This window comes from Lithobates pipiens, unplaced genomic scaffold (genome assembly GCF_037356315.1).
Source record: "Lithobates pipiens isolate NorthernLeopardFrog02 unplaced genomic scaffold, aLitPip1_a1.2 Scaffold_23, whole genome shotgun sequence".
Classification (NCBI taxonomy): domain Eukaryota; kingdom Metazoa; phylum Chordata; class Amphibia; order Anura; family Ranidae; genus Lithobates; species Lithobates pipiens.
In genome coordinates this window covers 89,800,529-89,823,222 of record NW_027507785.1, presented here as the reverse complement: position 1 = coordinate 89,823,222, position 22,694 = coordinate 89,800,529, and the positions used below count along the sequence as shown (strand labels likewise).

Genomic DNA, 22,694 nt, shown 5'->3' with positions numbered 1-22,694 from the left:
GACCCGGTCTCTTCTGGGAGTTTTCGAGGAAGATGCAGCTGCGATCTCCAGTTACTGCAGTCAGCTGTATAATGCTATGCGCAGGATTTATGATGCTCAGGTACGGAATCTAAACTGCTCTGTCTTCAGCAGGTTGTTCGTTTATATAATCAAAAAAATGTAACTTGTAAAATTGCAATATAGTTTAGAAGCCATTGAACGCAAAACTGATATTGTAGACTTGAACGGGCACCACTTGATGAATAAAAGACTAGGTTCTTATATCTCTCCGACACCCCACATTTCCCAGCTGGGGTCTGTGTCACTATCCTTCCTACAAAGCAGTAACAAAGGGCCAACCCCAACCCCTGAAAAACAACCACACACCACAATCCCCCCTTCACCAAATGATTTGGACCAGTGCACAAACAAGGTCCATAAAGACATGGATGAGCGAGTTTGGGGTGGAGGAACTTGGTGCCAATACATGATTCGGCTTGCTCACAATTGCACAAAACTGGGATATAAAGCTGGACTTACACTGATTGGAATTCAGTGGGTTCTGCAGGGGCCGGACAAATTTCAAACGGCATGTTGCCACCCCTGCTTGACCAGGTATAACTCCCCAATAGCAGTGGGCCGCTAGAAATGAAGGTTGATTACGATGGGTCTACTGTAAAGAAATTTTTCCTCCAAAGAAGCAGATCCATGGTGGAAGTGTAGTATATGTGGAACTTGTTCTGGTCCTAGGTTGCTACCTCTCTGATAGCAATAAAGGAAGGACTCTCCAGGTGGTAAATTCTTAGATGTGTATGCGTCATCTAATATGAAAGCCTTAAACCACTTCAACCCCAGAAGATTTGGCTGCTCAATGACCAGGCCATTTTTTGCGATATGGCAGTTCGCTGCTTTAACTGACAATTGCGCGGTTGTGCAACGTGTAAACAAAATTGATGTCCTTTTTTTTTTCTCACAAATAGATTTTTTTTCTTTTGGTAGTATTTGATCATCTCTGCGGTTTTTATTTTTTGCGCTATAAACAAAAAAAGAGTGACAATTTAGAAAAACACAATATTTTGTACTTTTTGCTATAATTAATATCCCCAATTAAAAAAAAAAGAAAAAAAAAAAGCAATTGTTTTCCTCAGTTTAGGCCGATATGTATTCTTCTACATATTTTTGGTAATAAAAATCGCAATAAGCTTATGTTGATATTGGTTTGTGCAAAAGTTATAGCATCTACAAAATAAGGGAAAGATTTATGGCATTTTTATTTATTATTATTTTTAATTTTTTTTACTAGTAATGGCGGTGATCAGCGATTTTTATCAGGACTGCAACATTATGGCAGACAGATCAGACACTTTTGACACATTTTTGGAACCATTGGCATTTATACAGCGGTATATCGCTATAAAAAATGCACTGATTGCTGTGTAAATGTCATTGGCAGGGAAGGGATTAACACTAGGGGGCAATCAAGAGGTTAACTGTGTTACCTAGGGAGTGATTCTAACTGTGGGGGGATTGGACTGCCTGGGTGAGGAGAGCAATCCTTGTTCATACTTAGTAAGAACAACAGATCACTCTCCTCACCCCTGACAGCATGGAGATCTGTTGACTACATTGACAGATCTCTGTTCTGTCTCTGTGTGGAGCGATCGCAGGTGCCTGGCGGTCATTGCGACCGCCAGGGCAAGCGCATCGGCTCTGGTGTCGTGCTGCGTGTGCACTCCCCCTAGTGGTAAAAAGGTGAACTGACATATAGCTACATTGGTTCGCCCAGGGGAGCCAAACTACATCGGCTGGTCAGGAAGGGGTTACACATCTAAAGGTTAAGAGCATCAAATACATTGAGTGCGCTTTGCGAGAAATCAGCCTCGCCTTTCCTCAGGGTTTGAGCAGTTGATGTTGTTGAAATCATGACAGAATGCACTAGGGGACCTGCTGTAAGGTTTGAAGAAGACAAGCAACTCCTGAACACACAGAGGGCAGATGGCTGAAGCTCTTTTTTTTTTTTTCTCCAAAATGCATTAGCTGTATTTGATGCTCTTAACCTTAAAGAAGAACTCCAGGAAAAAAAATTCCCATGCGGTGGGACTGCCTGGGTCAACTGCTTGTTTTTTGCCTAGGAGTGAGGAGAGTTGAGATATACTTACCTAATTGGCTGATCCTCCAAGTGCAAGACCTTTCCCTGCCACTCCTGCCCCCCCCCCCCGCACACTAGCGGTCTTGTGCATGGACTGTTCTGGACCGGCTCTGGACGTGAGAACGGCAGGAACAATCCAGAGCTGGACATGAGGGAGCACTGTTTTCCAGAGGATCAAAGGAAAGTGTAGCACCTGGACAAAATGAGCAGTTAACCCATGCGGTGAGTGAGAAAATTATTATGCATTAAGGTAGTAAAAAAAATCATGGTCAATTCCCGCCCAGCCCCTTTACCTGAGTCCTTTCTCAATCCAGCACCCAAGAGCAACAGAGCTGCTCTCTCTCCGTCTCTTTCCAGGACTCAGAGACAGCAGTGGGAGCCATTGGCTCCCACTGCTGTCAATTAAATCCAGCGAGGCAGGACTGAGTCGCACTGTGTGTATCTATGGACTCTCACAGCTCGCACATACGCCCCATAGCAAGCGGCTTGCTATGGTGGCACACGAAGAAGAGGCTAAGTCTACAGCACTGGGGGTGGGGGGACCCCAGAAGAGGAGGTTATACTTCCCCTCACAGGACAGGTAAGTATAACATGTTTAATATTTTAATTAAAAAACAAATAATGTCTTTACAATCACTTTAACTTCTAGATACTCTGAAATATTTTGATAGAAGAGTTTTCCGATTAGCCATTTTTAGACGTGAGAAGTCTTTAAACAACTTTCATTGAAAGCTTTAGTGGTCAGTGGTATAACAGTGGTGCAGTTGTCAAGTCTTTCCGTTTCCTACCAAGTAATTTGTTTCCAGCGACCACAAGTGAATGGTGTACATAGGAAGGGGAAGTGATGGTGTGAAGTTGGTTGATGTATGACTGTCTTGTGGTTTATTTGATGATTGGACTCTCCGTGCCTCCATCTCACTTCCCTGTCACAAGATAGATTTAGCTGTAAATGTCATTTCAAGAGGTTTTCGGGACTGTCCCCCCGTCCTCACAATCAGATAAATAGAACTACAAACTACAAAACTGTTAATAACGTACATGAATTTCATTCCCTTCCCCCCCCACCCCTTTGCTACCATTAATTGTGGACAGCTATCTACAATTTTTCTAAAGCTGACCATACACTTGTAGATCTTTGATCAAATGTTTGCATGAAAATTTTCAGTACCGTCAGCCTAGGCTCACACTGTAGCGATGCGGAAACCAGTGCGATTCCCAGCGCCGGTGTTCTGTCAAATAGTGCCCTCCATCGAAAAGTGCCCGTGCATGCGCAGTACGGAAGGGCGCTTTTGGCACAGCTGGCATGAAGTCACCATGGCACATGCACACATAGTAGGAGGTATTTTTTTTTAACGGGAGATACCATTTGACGGGCACAGTTGAAAGCTTTGCAAACAATGAAGGGAGACCGTAGTTGTCAGATTGAGCCTTGATGTTGCGGGGCGGGTTGTGGCTGTAATGCAACGGTGGTTTGTCTGTGTTGCAACCCAGCCTGAGACAATAACAAAACCCGCCATTCAACACGCCAAACCCGCCCTGCAACACAGACAAAACTCGATCTTGAGCACACTGTAAACCCGCCCCACAACAGCGAGCCACAATCTGACAACTACGGTCTCCCTCCGCTATTTGCATAGCTTTCAGTTGTGCCAGTCAAATGGTATCTCCCATCGAAAAATGCCTCCTACGATGTGCGCATGCTCCATGGTGATGTCACACCAGCTGATCGGGAAATCAGCTGGAGTGCCCCTCTGTACTGCACATGCATGGGCACTTTTCAGGGAAGGGCACTATTCGATAGAGCACCGGTTCCCGCATCGCATCTCTCCCACAGGCAGTTTACACTGCCCTTTGCAAACCGATGCGGGTGTCAAGACAATGCTAATGACACCCCCAGAACGGTTCACAGATCGCAGTGCAAACTTGCACAGGAGTCAGATCGCATGGGTGAGAACACCCATGCAATCCAATTCCAGTGCGGCGGGGGGGGGGGGGGGGGATGCGATGTCTGTATTCAAGTGTGATCCCGGGCTAAATGACTAGCTGAATGTGCTTCAAAATATAATTTGCTTTTAACATTAGATTTGGAATAAATGATTTTCCCTGGATAAAAACCACGTATGCCGTTCGAAATTGGAAGTTTTTTCATGAACAAATCACCACTCCTTCAGATTCTCCTGTTGCTACAGCTGAAAACATACACCAAATTGACTTTGCTAATGATTAAAAAAGCCCCGCCCCTGCCCCTCTGTCATCTGAATAGCTCACTGGCTGAGATTGACAGCATCAGGAGCCAATGGCTCCCGTTTCTGCCATAAGCCAATCAGAAGTGCAAGTTCCCGGAGAGGCAAGGCTCTCGTGGACATCGCTGGATCGAGAGGGAGCTCAGGTAAGTCTTAAAGGGGCATGAAGGTAAAAAAACCTTGTGCCTTTACAACGAATTTCAAGTATAACTAAAGGCAAAACTTTTTTTTGTTTTGGATAGAGTGGAGATGGATTAGAACACCTGCCAGTTTTTATTACTGTCTGTGCCCCCGTTATGGAGAGTCACCCTCTCTATTTGTTCTGTTTACCATTATCATTGAAAATAAAAGTAAAAGAAAATCCCAAATTTTGGGTTGTCCCCAGAAAAGTAATAGAGGGGATATCTCCCAATTGGGGCACTGGTTCTGGTGACCTGGGGTTCCCCAAGGAATTCCCTTACAGCACTTTCACATGTGGGCGGACGTCGGCAGTAAAGCACCGATTGACTTACCGTCGTTTTTGCGGTGCTTTTTTGGCCACTAGCGGGGTGCTTTTAACCCCTGGTAATGGCCGGAAAAGCATTAAAAGCTCCGCTTCGGTGGCACTGCCCATTGATTTCAATGGGCAGGGAACGCTTTAGGAGCGCTTGCAGGATTTTTTTTTTTTTAGCGTCCTGCCAGCACACGGCTCCAGTGTGAAACCCTTAGGGCTTTCACATTGGAGTGCAAGGAGAAGCGCTTTGCAGGTGCTATTTTTAGCGCTATAGCACCTGTAAAGCACCTCAGTGTGAAAGCAGCCTGAGGCCGCGTACACACGGGCGGATTGTCTGTCCAACTTAGTCCGCTGAACCGTGTTTCAGCGGACAATCCGCTCGTGTGTGGGCTTCAGCGGACTTTTTCAGCGGACTGTCTGACGAACAAAGTCTTACGGAATTTCCGTAATTTTGTCCGTTCAAACTTGGTTTCAGCGGACAGTCCGCTCATGTGTAGGCAAGTTGGACGGACTAAGTATGGCGCATGCTCAGAAAGGATTTACACGGCCGAAGGTTGCATTGCAGTGTATAGGACGTCGTTTTTCTAGTCCCGTCGTACGTGCTGTACACGTCATCGCGCACGCTTTCAGCGGACTGTCTGCTCATCGTGTGTGGTCAAGTCCGTTCATTCAAATTTTGAACGGATTGTCTGTCGGATTGTCTGACGAACTTAGTTGGGCAGACAATCCGCCCGTGTGTACGCGGCCTTAATTTGCATAGATTTCTTCCCACTTCCTATTTGCCAATGGGACAGGAAGTGAAGGAAAATCTCTGCAATGGGACACAGATATTGAAAAAAAACTATTTACAGAGATTATAAGCATCCCTTACTGTATCCAAAATGGGGGACAAAAAGTTTTGCTTATAGTTCTACTTTAAGGGTGACCATTCACAGCCCAATAAAAGCAAGTGATGCAACAGACTGATCATAGCTTGAGGAGATCAGTTGATGTAGAGGTTAATAGATCATGAGTATATTACCATTGTAGAATGAAAATCTCCCCTTCCCTATGGAGGAAAAGGAAAGACCCTGTCATTGCTCACAGCTCAGGAAGGAGATCGAGATGTCATGACTACTCAAGTAGGTTTGGTAGACCTCTCACCGCTTGTTTTTCTTGGGATTCCAGGTTATATAAAATTTTCAATCAATATAAAAGTGCAAGATCTACTCTGCTCTAATCCAGTGGTCTTCAAGCTGAGGCCAAGGGGCCGGATGCGGTCCTTTGCATACTTTTATCCATCCCTTGAGGCATTATTTCCCCTCACTGTTTGCAACAGTGGGGCACTATTCCACCCACTGTCACCAATGATGGGGCACTATTCCTCCCAATGACGGAACACTATTCCTGACACCAATGATAGGACACTATTTCTCTCACTGACACCAATGATAGGACACTATTTCTCTCACTGACACCAATGATAGGACACTATTTCTCTCACTGACACCAATGATGGTGCACTTTTCCTCCCAATCATGGGACGCTATTTATCTCACTGACACCAATGATGGGGCACTATTCCTCCCACTGACACCAATGATGGGGCACTATTCCTCCCACTGACACCAATGATGGGGCACTATTCCTCCCACTGACACCAATGATGGGGCTCTTTTACTCCCAATGATGGGATGCTATTCCTCCCACTGACACCAATGATGGGGCACGATTCCTCCCACTGACACCAATGATGGGATACAATTCCTCCCACTGACACCAATGACGGGGCACTATTCCTCCCAATGACGGAACACTATTCCTGACACCAATGATGCGGCACTATTTTTCTCACTGACACCAATGATGGGGCACTTTTCCTCCCAATGATGGGACGCTATTTCTCTCACTGACACCAATGATGGGGCACGATTCCTCACACTGACACTAATGATGGGGCACGATTCCTCCCACTGACACCAATAATGGGGCACTATTCCTCCCAATGATGGGACACTATTTCTCTCACTGACACCAATGATGGGGCACTATTCCTGTCCATTTGTTTATAAAGTCTGGAGACCCCTGCTCTCATGTACACAATATACTGTATATGTATAAAATATATGGTCTCTGTTATGTCCAAAACATATCCAAATGGCAGTCACCAGCAATAGATGAGGTAGTATACTCACATCTCTGGTGGCCTGTATCTCTTGATTCTCCGCTATTCTCTATAAGTCTCTTCTGGGATTGTCCTATGCCTACGTCCCTTGCCGTGTTCCCTGGGTTCATCCTCCTGCCATACATCACTGCTGAGTGTTGTAGTGACTTAGGGGTCAGAGAAAGAAGCCACAAGCTCTTTTTGTTTAAAGAGGCAAAATTAAGTACTTAGCAGGGATCCATTTCTTGTTGTTATCTGCAGGTCTGGAACCTGACCTTGTTGCTTTGCCTTACACCTTTTAGCAGCATGAGCTTTTCTAAAGTTATATCATTATTATAACAGATAAGAATCATTATATTATAACTAGCATGAACCATGAACGACCTATGTCTGTTGGAACAAATATGTGGGACAGTAATTCAGACTTGACTGTCTACATTTTTTTTCCAAGTCCGGTAGTAAATCAGTGTCAGGATGATATCTCTGGGGCATGTGGCTTTATGTCAGAAGGTTTTACTTTCTTATTTTAAACAAATCCACAGACCCTACAAGTAGCTCTTGGTGTTATTAAACCATGATCAATGACAAATAATTTTTTATTTTTTTTAAATATTGAAATATGTATGCCACATTTCCCCCTTTTGATATATATATATTTTATTGTCAACAGAATGAGTTAAGTGCAGCCACACATCTGACGTCCAAGTTATTGAAGGAGTATGAAAAGCAGGTATGTGGAAGAACCGACTTTCTTCAATGTTGTTGGACTGGAGCAAAAAGGGGAAGAGAACAAAAAGCTTTGCAGGGTAATACCTGTGAATAGGTAACAGGTGCTGAATATAGTCCACATGACCACCTCCACAAGGAGCAATGTGCAAATTGAGGTCATGACTAACCTAGGCTGATATATACCCACAGCGGTGGGCGGATGCCGCCAATGTCATGCTGACGTCGCAGGTGGAGGGCCGTGAATTGAACTACACCCGGTGCACACACACCAGAGACAGGTCAAAAGAGGCCGCCCTAGGTCGTCAGATGGAAAACATCACCCTGACAACATGACGTTGAGGTTTGCCGGGTGTGTAAGCATGACGCCAAGGTGCAGCATGACACCACCCACCCATGCCCCGGATGGGAACAGAGACCGGGAAGGGTGGGATGCAGCAAGCTGCGCCTCACAACCCCGGGACATTATAGTCCCGGCGAACCCTCCCATGCCCCACTGGATCCATGGCAAGGAGTGACATGAGGCATAAAAAAATAAAATAAACTGCAAGAATTTTAAAATAGATGTAGGATAAAAATTAGATGAAAGTAGATAAAGAATATTATGAAAAATATAAATGTGCTTATAGTTGATGCGAAACAAGAAAAAAATTATCTGGAACATACACCACCTCCATCCCAGGTTATACATGGGAAAAAAAAAAAGAGTGGTCGTGGGACTTTAAATGAGGTAGATTACAGACTAGGCACAACTAGGATACAATTTGATAATTTATTATAAATTCATGATATACAAAAATACGTCAAATATGTAATATATCTTTGCAAAAAGTCCTATAAACATTAACAGTAAAAAGATCCATGTATAATGAGATACTATACGTATATAATAATCATGAAGATATCATAATAAAATGCACAATTGGTCCGTAAATGAGTAAATGTATTGTAGCATCTATGGATCTCTACACGTTTCGTGGATTTCACTAGGGTCCACTCATTAGGAGTTTGATGCAGCAGTTTATCTATGAAAAAAATAAAAATAAATAAATAAATATATATATATATATATATATATATATATATATTATACATAATATACATATTGTTTTATTCTAAGGGTGGAAAAAATGAATACATTAAAAATAAATGGATGAATAAATAAATACCTTGCTACATACACATCATTTCTCATTATATCATATAATGTTAATAAGTAGAAAGAAGTCTCAGGCTCTTACATTATACTTCTGCTATGTTTTATAACTACTTAAGTATGGTTTAAAAAGATAAATCTCAGCATTTTGGTACAAAGTACAATGTACAGCGGTTGCTGAATTGCAGGTTATACTATAGCCATAAACAGTCAGCAGTGCACCTTTTACCAAGTTCACCTTTTGCATCATAATACAATTTACACCTATATTTAGGGTGTAACAGTGCAAATTCCTCCCCTCCGGTGCCCAATTCCCCCCCCCCCCAACGCATGATAGCAGGTGGGGGTTCTTTCCCTCCAGAGCCATTCTTGCATTTAAAATTGGCACGGCTATGGTGCAGGGCTCGGTCCGCACAACTACATCATTCATTCATTCATAGGAATCTGTGAATGAATGAATGAACCACAAGTCCCTTCTACCACAGTAGCAGATGGATTAATAGTTCTCAATGAACTACAAGTGCAGTAATCTGTGCCCTCGTAGCCCATTGACACTACTTCCATCTCTTCAGCTGACAGCCCATACAGAGGTACAGGCAGAGAGCTAGAGGAAGTTTGCAGGAGCCTGACATTGCACCCATGATCAACTGATCGCAGGTGCAATACTTTGCAGGCTCTTGTGAAAAAAAAAATGCATATGTTTAATTATCTTTTTTTATAAAGGGGAACCTATCCTTTTATTTTTTTGTTGACTGTGTCCTGTTTGGGAAATTTTCCTTCATTTCATTGAGGCACAACAGGAAGGGAGAAGTGTCTTCATATTAGGGGAAAGTTGACAAGACGTGTACAGTTCTCCACACTATGCAAAATGAAAAAAATAATAGCTTTAGATATTCTTTACTATAATATAATATCAATCTTTTTTTTTTCTTGCGGTTGCAGCGGTTTCCTCTAGGTGGCGATGACGAAGTGATGACATCAACATTACAACAGTTTTCAAAAGTCATTGATGAAGTAAGGATTTCAGTTCCCTTTTCTATAGTGCTAACTGCTAAGATTGCTGTTTGCTAAAATGTGTACATTGTCCTATATGGCTTAAAGTGCTTCTGTGAACATTTTTTACTTTTTCTTTAAATTTGTACATTATAATATATGCTTTTAAACTTTATATAAAATGACGCATGGCAATGCATTTTTAGCTTAGAACTATAATCAGATTTTCATATTTTATTTTACGATGCCAGTTTGCACTAACTTTCAAAGCCTCAGTGTATTTTGCTGCAATTTATCTTTTGAACTGTTCAGTAGCCATGGACAGGGGGACTACACTGTGGCTATCACAATAAAATCAGGTTGTCACCTATGTACAGTACCTTTTGAAATATAATTCACACCCTTTGAAATTTTCCATGTTTTGTCATGTTAAAACCAAAAACATAAATGTATTTTATGTCCTCAGAGGTTTGTTAGAGAACTTTAGTGAACAAACATCATCACAAAGGCCAAGGAACACACCAGACAGGTCAAGGATAACCTTTTGGAGAAGTTTAAAGCGGGGTTAGGTTATAAAAAAAAAAAAAAATATCCCAAGCTTTAAAAATCTCATGGAGCACTGTTCAATCCATCATCCAAAAATGGAAAGAGTATGGCACAACTGCAAACCTACCAAGACATGGCCGTCCACCTAAACTGACAAGCCAGACAAGAGGAGCATTAATCAGAAAAGCAGCCAAGAGGCCCATGGTAACTCTGGAGGAGCTGCAGAAATCCATATCTCAGGTGGGAAAATCTGTCCACAGAACAACTATTAGTTGTGCACTCCACAAATCTGGCCTTTATGGAAGAGTGGCAAGAAGAAAATAATTTATTGAAAGAAAGCTATAAGAAGTCCTGTTTGTGAGAAGTCATGTGGGGGACACAGCAAACATGTGGAAGAAGATGCTCAGGTCAGATGAGACCAAAATTGAACTTTTTGGCCAAAAAGCAAAACCCTATGTATGGCAGAAAACTAACACTGCACATCACCCTGAACACACCATTCCCACTGTAAAACATCATGTGGTGGGGATGCTTTTCTTCAGCAGGGACAGGGAAGCTGGTCAGAGTTGATGGGAAGATGGATGGAGCCAAATACAGGGCAATCTTAGAAGAAAACCTGTTGGAGTCACAAAAGACTTGAGAATGGGGCAGAGGTTCACCTTCCAGCAGGACGACAATCCTAAACATACATCCAGAGATACAATGGAATGGTTTAGATCCAAGCATATTCCTGTGTTTTAATGGCCCAGTCAAAGTTCAGACCTAAATCAAATTGAGAATCTGTGGCAAGACTTGAAAATTGCTGTTCACAGATGCTCTCCATCCAATCTGACAGCGCTTGAGCTATTTTGGAAAGAAGAATGGGCAAAATTGTCACTCTCTAGATGTACAAAGATGGTAGCGACATTCCCAAAAAAGACTTGCAGCTATAATTGCAGCGAAAGGTGGTTCTACAAAGTATTGACTTAGGGGGCTTAATACAAATGCACTTTTCACATAATCATTTGTAAATATTTATTTAAATATTTATAATTTTTCTTCCCCTTCACAATTATGTGCCACTTTGTGTTCTATCAATTAAAATCCCAATAAAATACATTTACATTTTTGGTTGTAACATGACAAAATGTGAACATTTTCAAGAGGTATGAATACGTTTTCAAGGCACTGTAGCTGTTGGGACTACAGCTATATAGGAAGGTGCAAGGGTGTGTGGCTAACAGCATTGTCTCTTTTGTTATTCTGACCCAAACCCAGCTCTACAGACAAACACACCCTTCTAAAAACTTGTCGCCCTAATGTAAGCACTGCATGCTGCTTGTCAACTACTCTTCAACTGCAAAGAAAACAAGTCCATTATTAAAGTGGCTATAAAGGCTAGAGGTTTTTTATCCTAATGCATTAAGGTAAAAAAACCTTCTGGGTGCAGCCCCCTTATACTTCCCTGAGTCCCATCTCAATGTGCATGAGAGAAGCTGCTCTCCCAGGTCTCTTTCTCTCCTCGTTGGCTCACACAGCAGCGGGAGCCATTGGCTACTGTCAATCACAGCCAGTAAACCAATGAGGAGAGAGGGAGGGGGGCCAAGACATGCTCTGTGTTTGAATGGACAGAAAGAGCACAGCTCCAGTGCGAGCCTGCTCAAGTTTCCCCAATGACAAGAGTCTTGATTTTGGGGGCACTCAGCAGGGGGGAGGAGCCAAGACCGCCAGCGGGGGACCCAAAAAGAAGAGGATCAGGGCTGCTCTGTGCAAAATTATTGCAAAGAGCAGGTAAGTATAACATGTTTATTTTATTTAAAAAAAAAAAACACTCTTTGCTTTTTAGAATCACTTTAATCCCTTGCATTTATAGTGGAACTAAACCCATCAATTCAGATTTTTAAAAAAACTGTTAGGCCGGTTTCACACATGTGGACCGGTCAGGTCCGGCTGTCAGTTTTTTTTTTTTTTTTTTTTTAGGCGGACCTGAACGGATGCTAAATTCAGATGGATAAAAACCCTATTTTCCATCCGTCTGGCGGTTCGAATGAAAATGGACAGACGGACCCTATTTCATCTGATCCCCCATAGTGGAAATCTGACAGGTCCATCTCTCCACAGTGAGCAGAGACGGACCTGTCATCTGCTGGCTCAGCGGGGATCAGCGGAGCAAACGGAGTCCGTGAAAACAGACAGCAATGTGTGAAAGGGGCCTTTCTTTCCTAGCATGCTGGGAATGGAACTGTTACATTTGTTTGTATTGCCAACCAAACTGTCAAACCATCAAATAGCTGGAATCATAGTTGATCACATGTGCAACACCATGACAGTTGCAGATCAAACAGACGCTACAGTGGCAGCTTCCATACCTGAAAAGATTGGGAGGGTTTAGTTCTACTTTAAGTAATTCAAAAGACAATTTAAATGTTTTTTTTTTTCAGTTGCACTTGATTGCTACATAAGTCTACAAATCAACGTGAAAGCTTTGATCTTTATGTGTCTCTTTGTCTCACAGCTGAGTTCCTGCCATGCAGTGTTGTCCACACAGTTAGCCGATGCCATGATGTTCCCTATTAACCAGTTTAAAGAGAGGGACTTAAAAGGTACTTTGCTGTTGTTTTTATTATGTGGTGTTTTACCAGGACAATTTACTCTCCCATTTGCTCCATTTTGGTCTGCTCTATATACCATTTAAGAGTGTTTTGGTGTATCTGTTTTATAAGTGCAGAAAATACATGTTGATCCTGCCAACAGTCTTGTGAGCTGGCCGCTTCCTATGCTGTTTGCCTGTGCACAAGGAAGGATAATAGAGATGACGAATGCGAGAGGATATGAGGAGAGATCTGTGTCCTTTGAAATCAGAAATAAGTAGGCAGGGCTGACACCATTTTAGGAATTCAGAGCCATTCTGTCATGTGTAAAAGAGGAAGGTAGGAGTCAGAAATGGCAATGACATGGAGAATGAATAGTTTTTAAGTATGGGTACACATGAGCCGAATATTGGCCGGTATCGGTCTGTTCAACAGGAACCGTCTGACATTTGTCTGTGTGACATTTGACTGTCTGACATTTGTGAGTTTGTCAGTGTGTACAGCTAGCTGTCTTTCTGACAGAAGCTGCTCTAACGACTAACTTTTGTTGAAGGGACATACTAGAAAACCAGCATCTGTTCAGCACTCACAGCCACTGGCTGATCAATGTGTTCTGGTGGGGAGGGGAACACAAAGTCACAGAAGGGTAGATCGGTGTACTAACATAACCTGTATTAGTACAGCGATCTGTGAGTTTTTTTCATTTGTCCCGCTGGGCTGGGTTGAACAAAAAAAGTTTTTTACATGTGTGTACTGGACTTTAGGGTCAGTGGACCCATTTTCTTGAAATTGAGAGAAGGTTCAAAATAAAACAACCACTGTGCGGAGCCTCAGAAAGCAAGTAGATGAGTATAGAATGAGCCGATAGAGCTGTCATCACGACCCTACAACCATACCTCCATTGGAGAAACTGCTAAGACACCCTAACCCCATTAAACTTGTCTCCACTTACTATGCTGCCCTCACAACTGATTTTAATCCTAGATTCCGTAGGGCTCAGGCTAAATGGATATGGACATTTCTATGGACATTTCCCTCACAGATGATGACTGGTCTGAATTTAGTGATATGTGCAAAACCTCAGTTATCTCATCTAGGGACCAATTTATACACACCAAAATATTTCATCACTCCCACCTTACACAAGCTAGGTTACATAAAACGGGGCTAACACCCTCAGCTGGGTGCTTCTGAGGCTGTGGCCAAACTGCTGACTTCCTAGACTGTTTCTGGTCATGCCCAGTGGCTGTCTCGGCTTCCCCCCGCAAGTACTTCTCACATTCATGCAAGCTCCCTCGCATGGTGAGAAGCACTTGTGGGAGCGCTCCCGTGATACAGCCGGCGTCTATAGCCGCTCACTGTATCACTCGGCCCCGCCCTGTCAATCATTGGATGTGATTGACAGCAGCGCGAGCCAATGGCTGCACTGCTTTCAATACATCCACTCTAACCAATCAGCGGCCAGACTGAGCAGCGAAGAGGACTTCGGGGGCGAGCGCGGGAATTTAGAGGGGTCAGGTAAGTAAAACGGGGGGGCGGCATTGTCAGATGTTTTTCACCTTAACGCATAGAATGCATTAAGGTGAAAAAATATTTACCTTTACAACCCCTAATGTTAATTCTTGGTCGTGCCACGTACTTCAATGTACTGATCTCCACTGTTGATCTATGAAGTTCACACTGATAATATGATCGATTCCTGTACTTAAGCAATTAATAATCACGCGTGATAGGTCCATTGTCATTTGTTTATTGACTGAAAGAGTGTAATGCCTGTTGCTGTATACCAATAAACAACCAACGTTTTTTTTTTTTTTTTTTTTCTTGTATGTTGGTTTGTCTTTAAACCCAATAAAAATATCTTTAAAAAAAATTAGCTGTCATCACATACATACTGGGGCATCTCAAATAATTAGAATATCCTCAAAAAGCTTATTTATTTTAGTAATTCAATTAAAAAAGTGAAACACATATATAATATATAGATTAATTACACACAGTGATATATTTCATGCATTTCTTTCTTTTAATTTTGAGTATGGCTTACAGCTAGTGAAAACCCAAAATTCAGTATCTCAGAAAATGTGAATATTACATAAGACCAAAAAAAAATGATTTTTAATACAGAAATGTCGGTTTACTAAAAAAGTATGTCCATATACAGTATAGTATTCACTCAGTACTTGGTTGCGGCTCCTTTTGCATGAATCAGTGCAGCATCGTGGCATGGATGCGATCAGCCTGTGGCACTGCTGAGATGTTATGGAAGCTCAGGTTGCTTTGATAGTGGCCTTCAGCCCATCTGCATTGTTGGGTCTGGTGTCTCTCATCTTCCTCTTGACAGTACCCCACAGATACTCTATGGGGTTTAGGTAAGGCGTGTTTGCTGGCCAATCAAGCACAGTGATACCATGATCATTACACCAGGTATTGGCACTTTTGGCACTGTGGGCAGGTGCTAAGTCCTGCTGCAAAAAAATGAAATCAGCATCTCCATAAAGCTGGTCATTAGAAAGAAGCATGAAGTGCTCTATAATTTCCTGGTAGAGGGCTGCGCTGACTTTGGACTTGATAAAACACAGTGGACCAACACCAGCAGATGATATGGCTCCCCAAATCATCACTGACTGGAAACTTCACACTGGACCTCATGCAACTTGGATTCTGTGTCCCTCCACTCTCCCTCCAGACTCTGGAACCTTGATTTCCAAAAGCAATGCAAAGAGGACTTTGGAACACTGAGCAACAGTCAAGTCCTTTTTCTACCTAGCCCAGGTAAGATACTCCTGGTGTTGTCTCTGGTTCAAAAATGTCTTGACATAAGGAATGTGACAGTCGTAGCCCATGTCCTGGATATGTCTGTGTGTGGTGGCCCCAAATTCTTGAATGGCCTTTGCTTCACAATCCTCTCAAAGCTGCGGTTATCCCACATTTTTTCCTTCCACTCAACTTTCCATTAATATGCTTGGATACAGCACTCTGTGAACAGCCAGCTTTTTTTAGCAATGACGTTTTGTGTCAATGACTGCCTTTTGAACAACTGTCAAGTCAGCAGTCTTCCCCATGATTGTGTAACCTACTGAATTAGACTAGAGACCAGGAGGCTCAGGAAACCTTCAGGTGTTTTGATTTAATTAGCTGATTAGAGTATAGAGTAGAGTTGAACTTTTTCACAATCTTCTAATTTTCTGACGTATTGAATTTGGGGTTTTTACTAGCTGTAAGCCATAATCCTCAACGTTAAAAGAAACGCTTGAAATATAACTCTGTGTGTAACACACCTATATAAAATTGTAAATGTCACTTTTTGAATTTAATCTCTGAAATTAACTTTTTGATGATATTAAATTTTTTTCACCTGTATGTGATTGCAAACTATACATGGAAACTATATTCTCATACTTTATTTGCATCACACATATAATATATTTTATATATATATATATATATATATATATATATATATATATATATATATATATATATATATATATATATATATAATAATTTTTTTTTTTTTCACATGTACATTAACTATTTATTTTTATTCAATTCATTATGTATATCTGCAAACCTTTAAATAATACAGATTTGGTTCACTGTCCTGTTATATAGGTGTAACACCTATTATTGTGCTGTCCTGTTTTATTCTACTAAATAACCAAGGCCATCATTTTCTCATTGCAGAGATCCTGACTTTAAAAGAGATTTTTCAAATTGCCAGCAATGGTATGTATACCTTTCTGAAGGAATGCAGTCCAGTCGAATGTAACTGACTGCATTTAAAGAGACCCTGTCATTAATTTCAAAACATTCTGGTAAAAGCAGAGAAAAATCAAGCATTGCAAATGCTTACTTGCTGTGTTTTTTGCTTTCTATAAAAATACTTTTTATTGTCTTGCAATGTGCCTTTGAGCTTGCTTTTGACTACTCCAGGAGAGTCAGTTCTCTAGCACAGCCCCCTCCCTCCTTGCACATCTGGGAGTGTGTAATAACTCTCTGTGCTAGCCCAGCTCCTCCTCGCATCCCTACATAACTATTTATGTAGCTACTGGGAGAGAAGTGAGGGGGAATACTATAGTGTCACAACATGACAAATCTGAGTCTGCTAGGGCTGCTGACTTCACATCCAAGATGGCAGTGCCCGTCAGCAGTGGGGGGTGGGAGGTTTTTACAAGTAAAACCTGTTCAAAATATCTTAAATTCACATGTTCTCTTATGGAAAGATTGTTTCAATATATGGTCTTGAAAGAAGGTCTCTTTTAATCGCTATGGTTTTATAGTCTCGTGATGGTTTAAACCATTCCCTTCTCTATCCAAAAAAAAAAAAAAAAAATGTCTGAAGTTCCATTTTAATTCAGCATTTTGTGGGGTAATCTGGGATGCATGAAGAAGCTTTAGTTGACTGATATGATTTTATTTTTATTTTTTTCTTGTTTAGATCATGATGTAGCAATCAATAGGTACAGTCGATTGTCCAAGAAAAGAGAGAATGAAAAGGTTAGATGGTTAGATGTATGCTATTGTGTTTTTTTTATTTTATTTTTTATTGTACTCTCTCTTATCCTTCCAGTGACTGTTTGTTACCTTGGTTCAAGTCTTTAGAGAAGAACCCTGGATTAGAGCCCATCCCCAGTTTATGATTTATTTTATAGTTAAAGTGATACTAAACACACACTTTAATTTACATAATTTCTTCTATTTCTGTATTTGGATGATGGCACTGTAATTACTTATTTTAATAAAAACATCTAAGTACCTTTTTCTATTTGATATACAGCTGTCACATGACTGTGCTCTTTCCCAGCCTGGGCAGGGAAATAAATAATATTAATAAACATTTTAAATTGGCATACAAATATATATTTGAAATCAAATCTTTATTATTTTGGGAAATAACATGGGGCGGGTGGATTTCTGCCAGTCACAGGCTGTGTCACCCCACTCCAGCCTGTGCCTCAGAATAAGAGGGAGGTGATACCTCCATTAATCTACATGTAATAAAAACCTTCCTCCGCATTCGGTGGTCCTGCCCAAAGATTAGAGTATTCTGGGAAGAAAAAGCCCCATGGATTAAGAAAATGTCTAATAAATCTATAGAGCTAACACCATTGCACTTCTTGTTTCATGGGACTATTGGATCTATAAAATCGTACAAAAATAGTGTCATACCACATCTATGAAATGCAGCTAAGAGGTTGGTACCCAGATACTGGAAAAAGGTTACATGCCCCACCCTAGCAGAATGGAAAAGGAAAATGGATGCAATAATGGAGGCGGAAAGGGGGGTCTATGAGACCAGAAACCAACAGGAGAAATGTAAAAAAATATGGGTAGGCTGGAAAAACTATGCCCAAGAGATAGATGGAGATAAAAATGGACTAGACAATATTGCTGAATGCTTAGATACCTCCTAAAGGGATACCTGATATTAGGAAGATAAATGAGGAACGAACGACAATATTTTTAAGATTAGGTACTTGATTAAAGGTTATATATTGATTATGGGGGGTGGGCCCCTAACGATACCTCTGTCCCCCTTTTTTTCTTTTTTTTCTTTTTTTTATCCCCCATTTTCACTTTTAAGTTTTACTCCGGGAAGGGGGAATGGAGACAAGGAGGAGGGATATGCTATTAAGGCTCACATTTCAAACACGTTAGGTTTAAATAATACACTTAAAAGGGAAATTTGGCAGACGCATACAAGCACTATGAAAATTTAAATATTAATGAGCACAGTAGTTAGAGGGGAGCAATTTTGGGGCCAAAAGGGAGAGAGAAAAGAAAATTTCTCTACTTTTTTTTTTTTTTTTTCACGGTCCTATAATATCATAGATACTTAATAAATTAATAACACATAATGCACTAGCACTGAAAGATCGTAAGTAGGCTATCCCCCTCCTCACCCCCCCCCCCCCCCCCACACTTTTCTTTTCTTTTTTTTTTGTCGATGTTTAAGGAAGGGAGGTAATATGCAAAAAACACCAGGTGGGGCTACCTTCTATTATCTGTATGTTTTATTTCGGAAGTCGGCACTGGGGAGCGCTAATCACAAGCAGTGAGACATTTCTCGATCTTTGCAGCCGCGCATCGGGACACTGTCTGGACAGGGTTGATTGGCCCCCCGCTCCTAAAAAAAAACAAACAAAAAAAAAAACAACTCTCTAGCAATACATGCAAAACTGAGCATGTGCAGAGTGCCTCCTAGGCCTCTGTGCTATTGGCAGATGTATTGGGAACAGTGGAAGACGGGGAGGATCAAATAGCATTTTTTACACAATGTGGAGGATTAACCACTTAGGTTCCAACGTGAGTATAACAAGCGTGCTTTACTGCATATACAGACTGATTTTACTGTTATGAAAGTTATAAAGTGTTACTGTTTAGTAACACTTTCAGTGTTTATCTGGGGGGGGGGGTGGGGTAGGCCAAAAAGAAAACTGTGCTTTCTTTGAAGGCGTGGTAATAGTAATAATAATCTAAATTCTGATGAGGTTTGCCTTACTGTAAAGTCTTGTACCCTCTTGGAAGTTCATACAGTCGGGGTGTGAGGAAAGGACATGTATGAGTGCACTGATGGCTTCCTGTAACCAGGTAGTTACTTACAGCCATGGTCATAGCGAAGGGCTTGAAAGATTACACTGGCTCCCAGCTGTTGATCATTGTCATTAAAAATTAAATTAGCATAAGTGTTGTTGTTTTTTTTGGGGGGGGGGGGGGGGGTTTAAGCAAGTTGCCTGCATGATCGGGGAGTAATATGGGCTCTTTATTAATTTGTAGACCAAGTTTGAAGCCACAGAAGACGTGTACACTGCCAGGAAGAAGCAGCACCAGACAATGATGCATTATTTCTGCGCACTGAATACCATCCAGTACAAGAAGAAGATTGCAATATTGGAACCACTTTTAGGTTATATGCAGGCTCAGGTACGCCTTATAACTTCAGAAATTAACCGAAAGACACTTTATTTAAATGTCAGCCTGCCTCTGAGCGATAATAATATTGATGCATTTTAGCCACTTGACCCCCTTAAGGACCAGGCCATTTTTTGTGATCTGGCACTGCGTTATTTTAACTGACAATTGCACGGTCATGCAACACATACCTCCCCAAAAAAACGTATATACCGTATTTTTCGGTGTATAACACGTTCCGGCATATAACACGAACCCCAAGTTAAGAAGGGAAGTTTAAGGAAAAAAACTTACATTTTAAATGCCCATCAATGCAGCCTTATCGGTGTCCATCTACAGCCTTGCCCATCATTGCAGAATGATCAGTGTCCATCTGCAGCCTTGCAACACATTGTCCATGCCCAAAATTGCAGCATGATCGTTTTTAAATTACTGTAATTTTAATTTACTGTTACTGGAATGAGCGCTGCCGAGATAGACAGAGCCGGATGTACTCCGCTCCACTCGCAGCCCCGCCTAGTCCCGCCCCTTGGCCCGGCTCCTATGATGGACACAACACCGGTCCAATGGCGGGACATACATGCTAGGAGGCGGGACTGGGCGTGATGCCGAGCCTAGCTGAGTACACAGTACACTCAGCTCAGTCTATTTCGGCGGTGCCCATTCCCAACTTCCCCTCTGAGGCAGAGGTTCAGCGTATAACACGCACCCACGAATTTCCCCCTGATTTTAAGGGGAAAAAAGTGCGTGTTATACGCCGATAAATACAGTAAGTTTTTTCTTCCACAAATAGAGCTTCTCTATTTTTTTTCTGCTATTAACACAAAGTACAATCTTGGGAAAAAAAATAAATTTTTTACTTTCTGCTATAAAACATACCCAATAAAAACATAAAAAAAATCAAATTTCTTCATTAAATTTAGGCCAATATGTATTCCACTACATGTATTTGGTAAAAAAAAATCCCAATAAGCAGATATTAATTGGTTTATGCGAATGTTATAGCATCTAAAAAAATATGGTATATATTTATTGCACTGGACACTGACACTTTTGACGCTTCGCAGGAACCAGTGACACTAATACAGTGATCAGTGCTAAAAACATGCACTGTCACTGTACTAATAACACTGGGAAAGGATTAAACATCTATGGTTATCATAGGATTGACTGTGTGCCTAGCTACTGTTTTTGTGTGGTATTAGGTGCTTTTACAAAGGAAAGTGATGGATTTTTTTCCTGCTTGAACACAAAATCCATCCCTTCCTCCCATGTCAGAACGGAGATGTGTCTCATTTACATTGGCAGATCTCTGTTCTGTATGTTTTACCAACTATCAGCAGGTGCTGGAAGACATCCAGTGCCTGGCACCCATAGATCAGCTGTCATTAATCAAAGCAGAAGAGGCCCGCATGCAGTGCGCATTGGATCCCCTGCAGGTAGAAGTGCAGAATTGCGTATATATACACATGATCCTGCGCAGGAGCTGCCCTGTAGCATTAAGTCTCCTGTGGGGTGGTTCTGAAGCAGGAAAAATGGTTATAAACCCTCACATTTATACCCAGTGAAGTGACTGGCCTCAGGTGATGCATAGAGATAAAAAAAATCCTCCTACATAAGTTGTATCTGTCTATCTGCAGTCGTCTTCTCCCTAAATCTGTTCAAAGTGCTGAATTATAAAGCTTGTCTGATAGTTCAGAAAAAAGGGGGTGGAGAGCTGAAGTTACATCAGTGAGGAGAGCTCTGAGAGCTGAGCCTGTCAATCAGCTGGAGTTCCCTAACCTGTCAACATTTTTCTGTTGATGTCAGGAAAACTTGGCAGAAGTGACTCATGCTGATAGCAGAGGAATGAAGCAGCAGACAGAAATTACACTTAGTGCTCATAATTGAGCCAAGTACACACAATAGAGGTATATGCTTTGTTCATATTTCATGTTTGAGTTGTACAACCACTTTAATTGTTCAGTAAAGGATGCAGGCCAGGGTCTTTGAATATTAAGTCTGTGCCCTGTACTTTACTCCAAGATAAGGAGTTTACAAGTAAGTCCAAAGTCCTTTTCAGAATGTACAGTACAGAGGACAGGCTTGATATTCATAGACCTTGGCCTGAGTCCTGTATGTGCTCAAGGATATGGGATATAAAGGTAGGTAGGCAAGTCCACCCACTACAGGCTGCCTGCAAAAAACTACAAGAGGGGGCAGATACAGGACCTGAGGCAGTGACCGGTCTTTATTACAGCAAGTTCCTGCAAAGAGGAAAAGTGCAGGATTTGTTTCATGCTGGGTTACACACAATGGACATAGCTTCAAGTAACAATACACATGACTCTTGTAATAGGACATTTGTTTAGCCTGGATTTTTGCTTTATTGCTAACTGGTACACTATTGCAAGCATTGCTATACACTAGTAAGCTATTTGCAGATATAGTACAGTGCATGATGTGCAGCATTATGTAGCAAATGGAGTGGGCCCAATTCGGGATAAAATACCTACATCATATTAGGAAGGTAAGATACGCACTTTTTATCAACTAAGGGACCAGTTTGGGATACCCAGGACCTGGCATTTCAGATATGCTCAAATGCATCATGCGTCAGTAGCGTAGTTTGGAGGCGGAGAGGTCCGGGTTCAAAATACCTCTTTGGAAACTACTCTGTTGGACCCTGATCCAGCGAAGAGAATTTCCAGGTATTATCTGGCGTTGGGGCCTGAAGATCCTGGGTACATAAGTAGGGCAAGGTCTAGATGGATGTCTTTTGCACCGGAGTTGTCAGAAGAG

General features: G+C 41.6%; 1 protein-coding gene across 1 annotated transcript in view; it reads left to right on the top strand.

The window, feature by feature from the left end:
* Nucleotides 1-22,694, top strand: part of APPL1 (adaptor protein, phosphotyrosine interacting with PH domain and leucine zipper 1) — a 64,500-nt gene that overhangs the window by 5,356 nt on the left and 36,450 nt on the right. The window contains exons 2-8 of the mRNA XM_077452027.1: nucleotides 2-100; nucleotides 7,678-7,737; nucleotides 9,832-9,903; nucleotides 12,923-13,010; nucleotides 16,686-16,727; nucleotides 17,440-17,498; nucleotides 19,779-19,925. Coding sequence (XP_077308153.1) covers nucleotides 2-100; nucleotides 7,678-7,737; nucleotides 9,832-9,903; nucleotides 12,923-13,010; nucleotides 16,686-16,727; nucleotides 17,440-17,498; nucleotides 19,779-19,925 — 567 coding nt within the window. The remainder of the gene's footprint in view (nucleotide 1; nucleotides 101-7,677; nucleotides 7,738-9,831; nucleotides 9,904-12,922; nucleotides 13,011-16,685; nucleotides 16,728-17,439; nucleotides 17,499-19,778; nucleotides 19,926-22,694) is intronic.